Source organism: Vigna unguiculata, chromosome 8 (assembly GCF_004118075.2).
Source record: "Vigna unguiculata cultivar IT97K-499-35 chromosome 8, ASM411807v1, whole genome shotgun sequence".
NCBI lineage: Eukaryota > Viridiplantae > Streptophyta > Magnoliopsida > Fabales > Fabaceae > Vigna > Vigna unguiculata.
In genome coordinates, this window is record NC_040286.1 from 24,661,822 (window position 1) to 24,672,399 (window position 10,578).

General features: G+C 40.1%; 2 protein-coding genes and 1 non-coding gene across 3 annotated transcripts; 2 read left to right on the forward strand and 1 right to left on the reverse strand.

Annotated features, from left to right (window-relative positions):
• Positions 1–7,183: 7,183 nt before the first annotated feature.
• LOC114195721 lies at positions 7,184–7,290 on the reverse strand. Its single transcript, XR_003606554.1, has one exon. It is a non-coding gene; the product is annotated as a small nucleolar RNA R71 (small nucleolar RNA).
• A 466-nt stretch (positions 7,291–7,756) lies between these two features.
• Positions 7,757–8,314, forward strand: LOC114195028. The gene has a single exon (XM_028085426.1). The coding sequence runs from the start codon at positions 7,757–7,759 to the stop codon at positions 8,312–8,314; it is 558 nt and encodes a 185-aa protein (XP_027941227.1).
• Positions 8,315–8,317: 3 nt separating this feature from the next.
• On the forward strand, positions 8,318–8,650 carry LOC114195029. The gene has a single exon (XM_028085427.1). The coding sequence runs from the start codon at positions 8,318–8,320 to the stop codon at positions 8,648–8,650; it is 333 nt and encodes a 110-aa protein (XP_027941228.1).
• The last annotated feature ends 1,928 nt before the right edge of the window (positions 8,651–10,578 follow it).

Consider the following 10,578-nt stretch of genomic DNA (forward strand, 5'->3'; position numbering starts at 1 on the left):
ACTCCTCCCACTGATGACATTGCTACCAACGTTATCGGTAATACCCTAAACTCTATTTTACCTATTAATTAATATCAATGGATTATTGATTCTGGTGCCACATCTCATATTTGTTGTTACAAATCTTTGTATGATTCTTATGTGCCTATGAATAATTCACATGTTTTACTTCTTAATTCCTTCAAAGTTAAAGTCGAAGGCCTTGATAGTATTAAATTTACTCAGGACATATTTCTTCACAATGTCCTTTACATTCCTTCATTTAGATTCAATCTATTATCTCTCCTTACTTTAATTCAGCAGAATCAATTCCGCTTTATTATGCAACCTAATTTTTTCATTTTGCAGGATCTCAAATCACAGAAGACGATTGGCACTGCTAAGTCGCGTCACGGCCTTCTAGTTTTTGATTTCTATAAACATTATTTACCTTCTGTCAATTTTAATTCTTGCAATTCTGTGACATATGACGTTTGGCATAGGCGCTTAGGCCATTTGTCTGTTCCTGTTTACAACTTACTTACTGCCAAGACTTCCTTAACTGCTGTTGATAAAAACCATCATTGTAGCATATGCCCTCTGTCTAAACAACAACGTTTACCTTTCATTTCTAAAAATATTTTTAGTCCACATTGCTTTGATATTATTCATTCAGATGTTTGGGGTCCTTTTCGTTATCCTACTTATGATGGTTTTCGTTATTTCTTAACTTTGGTTGATTATAAAATCCGTTTTACATGGGTGTATCTACTTAAAAACAAATCTGATTGCATTGTGCTTATTCCAAAAATGTTTCAATATATTGAAAATCATTTTCATGTTAACATCAAAGTTTTTCATTCTAATAATGCTAAAGAGTTGTCTCTTCATGATTTTTTTACTAATAAGGGTGTTCTTCATCAATTCTCTTGTGTTGAAAGACCTGAGCAAAATAGTGTGGTTGAACGCAAGCATTTGCATATTCTTAACATTGCTCGATCTTTGCTTTTGTAGTCTAATGTTCCTATAAATGTTTGGGGTGATTGCATTCATACAACTGTGTTTCTCATGAATAGAACCCCTAGCCCTGTTTTAGGAAATAAGTACCCATATGAAATTCTTTTTGATAAAATCCCTCTATATTCTGATTTTAAAGTTTTTGGTTCCCTCTGTTATGCTTATACCCTTTTGTCCTCTAGACATAAGTTCAGTCCTAGAGCCACCGTTGTTGTCTTTATAGGGTATCCCATAGGTTACAAGGGTTACAAACTGTTGGATATCAAAACTAGGAAAACTTTTATCTCTAGAGATGTTAAATTTCATGAGCATTGATAAGTGTGATAATTACCTATTGTTTACACTTCTTAGAACCTCTTAATTGTCTTTTATTCATGTATTTTTGTGTTAATCTCATGAAAGAATTTAAGATTTTGTTATTTATTTCAAAAACATGTTTACTTTGATGTTTGTGGACTTTTGTAGAAAAGAATGGAAGATTGGAGAAAAATTCACTAGTTGCTGCCTGGAGCCACTAGCCCAGCTAGCTGGATCTACTCGCCTAGCTAACCAGACTCACTAGCCCAACGAGGAAGGCTCTCTAGCCCAGCGAGAAGGAATGTTGGCCCAGCGAGTTTATCTTTTTGCTCAAACATTAAAAGTGTCGAGACTCGAACAGAAAGGTAGTTTTTTGGTGGGAGGAACACTGCTGGAACTCAAGATGAAGGCAGAGACATTTCTGGAGCTTAAAGGATCAATCTTTCTTCATCCATTCTATCATTCCAACTCCATTTGTGCTCTAGATGTATAGGAGTAGCTAAACTCCATTTCATTGGGGTTGGATGTAATGTACCTAAACTCATTATAGTTTCATCTATGCAATAGAATCTCTTTCACTGCTTTTGTGTTCTATCTAAATTATTTTCGTGCATGATGGAATATCTATGCGTTTTGGGTGGTATCTAATCATTGGAAAGTGTTTTGGAACCCTAGACATGGATAAAACAACCTAAAGGTTTGGTTCTAGACATAGACCAAAGCTTTTGGTCATTCTAGACATCGTTTTTAATGTGTCTTTTGTGTTTAAACCTCTAAGGGATTAGTAATTTTTACATAAAAGTTCAAAACATACCCCTAAGGGATTAGGGATTGAATACCTTTGATGTCAATGCTTGAGTAGATGAGAGATTTATATTGTGAGGTGCTTGCTTAGAGTTTTGGTAATGAATTCCAACCCCAATGAGTCTTTGCCTTGGTATTTTATCACTTTAAAGTTTAGAAATCCTTATGTTTTCACTTGTTTCGAATTAATCAATGGTTACATTCAACGCTTAAATTAGTAAGTACACCTAGTTAACTAAACAAACGCAATTCCCGTGGGAAAACGATACTTGGACTTACCATTTTTATTACTTGCATGACTTGGTACACTTACCAAAGTCTTAACAAGTTTTTGGCGAGAAGCAATAGTACGCTTGTCCTGCTAAACGTTCCAACATCTGATCCATGAAGGGAAGGGGGAAATGGTCCTTCCGAGTGGCTTGATTAAGTTTCCTGTAGTCAATCCACATCCTCCACCCGGTGACCGTCCTAGTTGGAATCAACTCATTTTTCTCGTTCTGAATAATTGTCATACCCCCTTTCTTTGGCACCACATGCACAGGACTAACTCATGCACTATCAGAGATCGAGTATATCATTCCAGCTTCAAAGAGTTTTAGCACCTCCTTTCTCACCACCTCCTTCATAGTGGGATTCAATCTTCTTTGTGGTTGTGCTATGGGCTTGTAATCTTTCTCCAACATAATCTTGTGCATACAATAAGTTGGGCTTAACCCCTTCAGATCAGAAATGTGCCACCCTATAGCTCCTTGATTGGCCTTAAGAACTTCAATCAGTTTCTCTTCTTCAGCTTTAGATAGAGAGCTACTAATTATCACAGGCTTCCTTGCTTCCCCTTCCAGGAACACATACTTGAGGTGATCAGGCAACAATTTAAGCTCAAGGAGATATCTCCTAATGATGTGAAAGTGGAAAAATTGGAGAAGGAAAAAATTGATGATCAAAACAAGATTTTGAGATAATGTGTGATGCCATCGACTATGCTATAGGAGTTGTTCTTGGCCAAAGGCGAGAAAAGTTGTTTCATGCCATTTATTATGCAAGCAAGGTCTTGAATGGCGCTCAATTGAATTATGCCACCACTGAAAAGGAGTTTCTGGCTATTGTGTATACGCTTGAGAAGTTTAGACCATATCTCATTGGGTCTAAAGTTACCATTTACACTGACCACGCTGCCATAAAATATTTGTTGACCAAACCTGACTCCAAACCTCGGTTGATTAGATGGGTTCTCTTGCTTCAAGAGTTTGATTTGGAGATTAGGGATAAGAAGGGGAGTGAAAATGTTATTGCTGATCATCTCTCTTGGTTAGTGAATGAGGAAGTGACATGCAAAGAGAAGGAGATCTAAGAAGCTTTTTCAGATGAAAAGCTTATGCTAATTCAGGAGAGGCCATGGTTCGCTGACATGGCTAATTTCAAAGCTGTTGGAGTTCTCCCAGATGATTTTACATGGCATCAAAAGAAGAAATTCTTGTATGATGCAAAGCAGTTCATTTGGGATGATCCCTTCTTGTTTAAGCTTGGCGCTGATAATCTCTTGAGGAGGTGTGTTACTGTAGAGGAAGCTGCAGGGATCCTGTGGCATTGCCACAACTCGCCATATGGTGGTCACTTCAATGGTGATAGGACAACTGCTAAAGTGCTTCAATCCGGGTTCTGTTGGCCACCTTGTTCAAGGATGCTCATGCTCATGCCAAGAGCTGTGATAAATGCCAAAGGATTGGAAGCATCTCGAGAAGGCATGAAATGCCACTGCAAGCTATCTTGGAAGTGGAGGTCTTTGATTGTTGGGGAATTGATTTCGTTGGTCCCCTCCCTTCTTCATTCAACAATGAGTATATTCTAGTGGCAGTCGGTTACGTTAGTAAGTGGGTGGAGGCAACAGCTTGTCAGAAAAATGATGCCAAGACTGTCATCAAATTTCTAAAGAGACAAATCTTCTCTCAGTTTGGAGTCCCCAGGGTTCTCATTAGTGATGGAGGATCCCATTTCTGCAATGCCCAATTGGCCAAAGTCTTGAAACACTATGAAGTGAAGCACAAGGTTGCTTCACCTTATCATCCACAGACTAATGGTCAAGCCGAGGTGTCTAATCGGGAGATTAAGAGGATTTTAGAGAAGACCGTGGCTTCATCTAGAAAAGACTGGTCCTTAAAACTTGATGATGCCCTCTGGGCATATAGGACTGCCATGAAGACTCCTCTTGGATTATCACCTTACCAGTTGGTCTATGGCAAATCATGTCACTTGCCTGTGGAAATGGAGCACAAGGCATACTGGGCCTTGAAGTTTTTGAATTTTGAGCCCTCTTTATCTACTGAGAAGAGGAGGATCCAATTGTTGGAGCTTGAAGAGATGAGGTTGAATGCGTATGAGAACTCTAAAAGCTACAAGGAGAGAGTTAAAATGTATCATGATAGAAAGCTACTTAAGAAAGAATTTCAACCCGGCCAACAAGTGTTGTTGACAATTCAAGGCTCAAATTATTTCTGGGTAAGTTGAAGTCTAAATGGTCTGGACCCTTCACCATCATGGAAGTCAAACCCTATGGAGCAATAGAGCTGATGGATCCCTCCTCGGAAGATCCACAAAGGAGTTGGGTTGTGAACGGACAACGACTTAAGCACTATTTGGGGGGTGAGGTTGAACGCCTCACCACTGTCATTCATCTAGATGACGCATGAGCCTACAGGCGTCGAGCTAACGACGTTAAACAAGCGCTGACTGGGAGGCAACCCAGTGTTTTGAGTTTTTCTTAGTTAGTAGATTCAATTTCACCAATTTTTGGGTGCATCAGGTCTGTCACTGTTCGCCCAGCGAGTGACCACTAGCTTCGCGAGTCTGGTTTTTCACAGAAAAACAGTTCCAAACTTATGCAGACTCGCCTAGCTAGCCCCCACTTGCCCAGCGAGCATGACCCATGCACCAACAAAATCTTTTGTCCAATAAAATCGCTGGGCAAGTACTACTTGCCCAGCCCTTTTTGAACGAATTTTTGCCCCTGGAGCTCCTCGCTGAGCACATACACTCGCCCAGCGACTCCTTTTGTTTAAAAAAAAAATTTGAAATTCGAATTTTTGGGGGGAAACCTGACCACTCGCCCAGTGAACGGTGCCACTCGCCCAGCGACTGCGCAACATTAAATGTTGTCAGCGGTTAGTTGGGTCAAGCCTGCTTTTTAAATTTCCGAAGTAGCTCCCCCAACGAGTGGTATTGGGCCGCCCAGCGAGCGACTGCGGTTATTCCCATTAATTACTTTTCATTTTTAATCCAATTTTCCCTCTTCTTTTTACCCTAGCCGTTCCCCTTCCATCTCCCTCGCTCAGTTGCGCCTCCACCTTCACCTTTGCTCACACTTTGCACTTTAGCTTCCATTTTTCTCTTTGTCTCTTCCATCAAGTAAGTGATTTTTGCTTCCATTCTCGTTTTGTTGTTGTTTTGCTGCTGTTTTGATGTTTAAGATTAGTGTCAGGGTTCTGCTTTGGTTGATTTCATGTTCATGCTTCTTGAATTTGTGTGCATTAGATATTTGGTCCATTTTGTGTGCCCTTTTCGTTAGTTGTAGTTGGGTTAGCTTTGCGTTCGCCTAACGGGTGCGTGCTTGTGTGTTTTGGTTTGTTTTGATTCGTTGTGAGTCGTCCAGCGAGCAGTCCCTGTCCATCGAGATCCTCTCACCCAGCGGGCATGCTCGCCCAACGAGTGACGATCCCTGTTACTGTCTGTTCCAGTTTTTGGACCTCTCGTCCAGCGAGCCTGTTCGCCTAGCGAGTGAATCCACCTGTTATTGTTGTTTCACTGGTTTTGATTGTTCACCCCTGTAGTCTTGTGTTTTTATTCAGCAACCTTGTTTGTTCTTTATGTTGTTTTGTTTTACTTCTAGTTGTAATCCTAGTTTATGTAGTGTAATGCTTTGTGTTCTTCTTTTTGCAGATGACTCCTTCTAAGACTTCCCATGTTGCTAACAAGAAGAGAATTACCCGAGGCTCTTCTTCTCAGAATCCCCAACCAGACTTCATGGAATCAGACATGGTGCAGAATTTTGATCAATATAAATTCTCTTCGAAGACGGCTGCCGGCCGCTTTGCTGAGATAATGCCCAGGAGCTTGATACCTGAGAGGAAGGTCAAATTAAATCCTGGGGAGTATGATGAGTTTCGTTTGGAGCTTGAGAGGAGAAACTGGCATAAGGTGTTAGCAGACCTTCCTAATGAAATTAATGAAGTGTTGGTAAAAGAGTTCTATGCAAACGCATACCAACAAGTGAGGGATGGCCCACATCAATGTAGGGTGCGGGGGAAGTTGATAAAATATGACAGGAAGACGATAAATACCTTTTTTAGGACGGCATCACCTCCTACGGGCCACGTAACTCCATTTAGTGAATTCTCAAGTGCTCACAAGGATCATGATGCAATTGCCTCAACTTTGTGCATCCCGGGTCATACTTACATGTTGGGTGTCAATGGCAACCCTATCCGCATTCTCCGGAAGCATCTGACCTCATTGGCACAAATGTGGAGTGCCTTCTCCTACACCAACCTAAGCCCCAACACTCATACTTCAAATCTTAACTTAATGAGATCTTATCTCATTTATGGGCTCGTAACAGGTATGGACATGAACGTGGGGACCCACATTTCTCAGGATATCACCTACATTGTGGACATGGAGAATGTATAGTTGGATTTTCCTGCACTTATCACAGCTCTTTGCAGGGAAAAGGGAATCATTGCTGAAACTCCTGTACTCCTCTCCCTCCAGCCACCCATTGACAAAAAGTTCATTAGGAAGAATTGCATTAGTAGGGTGGAACTCAATGAACTCTAAGAAGGTGCAAAGTAATCAGTTTAATGGATTGGCTAATGAGAATCCATACACGCATCTGGCCACCTTCTTAGAGATATGTAATACAGTAAAAATCCATCAAGTGCCTGATGAAGCCATTCGCTTGAGTTTATTCCCTTTCTCATTGGCGGGAAATGCCAAGGTTTGGCTAAATTCTTTCCCCGAAAACAATCTCACTAGCTGGGAGGATGTGGTTTCCAAATTCTTGAGCAAGTATTTCCCTCAATCCAAGATTAACAAAGGCAAACAAGAAATCTCTGCTTTCTAGCAAGACGTGGATGAGTCCTTGGGGCAAGCATGGGACAAGTTCAAGGGATTGCTCAGAAAAACTCCCATTCATGGGTTTGATGAGCCCACACAACTTACACTTTTCTTGGCAAGGCTGAAATCTCACTCAAAGTTAATGTTGGATGCATCAGCGGGAGGAAGTATTAAGTGGAGGACACCTACTGAAGCACGAGAATTGATTGAAAATATGGCCTCCAATGACAATGAAGTGCACAATGAGAGAGCTCAATCTCAACAGAAGGGTGTTCTACAACTTCAGTCTCATGACACTCTACTGGCACAGAACAAAATCATGACACAACAGCTTGAAGCTCTCATGAAGAAGCTCTCTCAACTTCCACAAGATCTTCGAAATGTTTCTCAAGCTCAACACCAATAACAGTTGCAAAATTGTGAGTTGTGTGGTGGGGATCATACCAATGGGCAATGTGCCATGCAAAACATATCTCAAGAAGAGGTTAATTACATGGGTAATACAAGTCGCCAAGGTAATTACAACCAAAGTTGGAGACCTCACCCAAACATGGGACAAGCAGGACCCTCAAATAGACCACCACCTCAACAATTTCAACAACATCCCTCTTTGGCAGATAGAACTTCAAAGATTGAGGACACACTCAATCAATTCATGCAAGTGTCAATATCCAACCACAAGAGCACCGAAGCTACTATCCGTAACTTGGAGGTGCAAATGGGGCAAATAGGTAAGAGGATGGAGGAGAAATCCGATACAAATTTTGCGGCTAACACTGAAGTTAACCCAAAAGAGCATGTTAAAGCTATTACTACAAGGAGTGGAAAGGTGTTAGAAGAGAGAAAAGAAAAGAGAGATGACGAAAAAAGAGAAGAGAGTGGAGAGTTACATGAGAGAAAAGAAGAGAGCATTGAAGAAGATGAGGAGAATGTTGAGGGAGGACATAAAGAAATGGGTGAGAGAGAGAAGAATAAAGGAAAAAGTGTTGAGAAGCCCCTACCTTACCCTAAAATCCATTCTAGAAAAGAGAAGGAGAAGCAATTTGGGCGATTTTTAGACATATTCAAGAAGCTTGAGATTAATATTCCCTTCTCTGAGGCCCTCTAACAAATGCCTTCATATGCTCGATTCATGAAGGAGTTGCTCACAAAGAAAAGGAAGTACATTGAAGAAGAGACCATCGAAGTCCAGGGAAATTGTAGTGCCATCATCCAAAAGTTGCTTCCACTAAAGTTCAAAGATCCCGGTAGTTTCACTATTCCTTGCACTATTGGCGAGTTGGCTATTGGGAAAGCACTAATCGATATGGAAGCAAGCATAAACTTGATGCCTCTTTCTGTGATGATGAGGATTGGAGATTTGGAATTGAAGCCCACAAGAATGACATTCCAGTTAGCAGATAGGTCTATCAAGTGCCCTATGGAGTCATTAAGGACGTGCTAGTGAAGGTGGACAAATTCACTTTCCCAGTGGATTTTGTCATTCTAGACATGGAAGAGGACACTGAAGTTCCTCTTATATTGGGCAGGTCATTCATGAAAACTGCAAGGGTGCTCATTGATGTGGATAATGGTCATCTCAAGGTGCGTGTGGAAGATGAGACTGTCACCTTCAATGTTTTTGAAGCTATGCAACACCCTGGTGATAATAGCAACTGCTTTAGAGTGGATGTTCTAGAAGAAGTGATTGAGACTACCAAGAGCCAACTGCATGTGAAGTCCCCACTTGAGAGGGTTTTGATTGAGGCATGTGATGAGTTGACCCTTGATGAGGAAGCGGAAATGGAGGAAGTGACTAGACAACTAGAAAAGCTCAAGGAGATATCTCCTAATGATGTGAAAGTGGAAAAATTGGAGAACGAAAAAGTTGATGATCAAAACAAGCATATTTTTCCTTTCCAAGAAAATACAATTTCTACTGCTCCTGACATTTTTCATCCTGTTACTCCTGTTTTTCATCCACCTAATCTTGATGATGATACCTATTCTCTGGATCACAACCTGCCTACACCCACCTCTGCCTCTCCTAGTGATAATAACCCTCATTCTTCCACTCCCACTCTAGCCTCTTCTTTAGATTCTGTTGTTCCTATTCGCAGGTCAGCTAGGTCTTCCAATCCTCCTACCTACCTTTCAGAATATCATTGTTACAATGTGACTCATAATTCAAAAATCCCCTATCCTATTCAAAATTTTGTTAACTATTCCAAGTTGTCCACTCCCTACATACACTACCTTTGTCAAATCTCTGAAAATTATGAGCCTCAAACTTATAAGCAAGCTATTCATTTTCCACATTGGCAAAAAGCCATTGACGATGAACTTGCTACTATGGATGTGAATAACACTTGGTCTATCACACACCTTCCTCCTGGTAAGAAATCTATAAGTTGCAAATGGTTATTTAAACTCAAGGTTAACTCTGATGGCACTATAGCTAAACACAAAGCTAGGTTGGTTGCTCGTGGGTTTACACAGCAGTATGGTACTGATTTTTATGAAACTTTTTCTGCTGTTGCAAAAATTACTACTCTGCGCATTATTTTATCCCTTGCTGCTTCTCATAATTGGCATTTAACTCAACTTGATATCAATAATGCTTTTCTAAATGGTAATCTTAATGAAGATATTTCATGCATATTCCTCCCGGTTGTACTCATAATTTTACACCCACATCTAATGCTCCTTTGGTTTGTTATCTTCATAAATCCATCTACGGTTTAAAATAAGCTTCACGCAGCTGGTTTCACACTTTTCGTGATACTATTCTTTCTTTTGGTTTTTGTCAATCTAAACATGACTATTCTTTTTTTAAAAAGGACATGATAATACTTTTGTTGCTCTCCTTGTTTATGTAGATGATATATTCTTGCTGGCCTTAACACGGATTGTATTGATGTTGTTAATATTCAACTGAAAAACAAATTCAAATTAAAAGATCTTGGTGATTTAAAATTTTTTCTCGGCATTGAACTTTCCAAATCAAAAACTGGTATATTTATGTGCCAACGCCATTATGTTCTATCTCTGCTTGAATATTGTGGAATGCTTGCTTGTAAACCTTTTGCTATTCCTATGCTTCCTAACTTACATTTACATAATAATTATGGCACTCCTATTGCTGATCCTGCTATTTATAGACGTCTTATTGGCAGGCTGTTATATCTGACTATTTCTCGTCCATATATTTGTTATATTGTCCATAAATTAAGCCAGTTTGTTTCTAAACCTTGTACTGAACATATGGCAGTTGCTAATCTTTTATTAAGATATCTTAAGCATACACCTGGGTAGGGTATTTTGTTTAAATCTGCTTATGATTGTAGTGTTCATGCTTATGTTGATGCTGATTGGGGCTCCTGTATGGACACC

Bases quoted from the DNA above. Each gene is read 5' to 3' on its own strand.
- LOC114195028 (XM_028085426.1), top strand. From the start codon at position 7,757: ATGGGACAAGCAGGACCCTCAAATAGACCACCACCTCAACAATTTCAA.
- LOC114195029 (XM_028085427.1), top strand. From the start codon at position 8,318: ATGCCTTCATATGCTCGATTCATGAAGGAGTTGCTCACAAAGAAAAGG.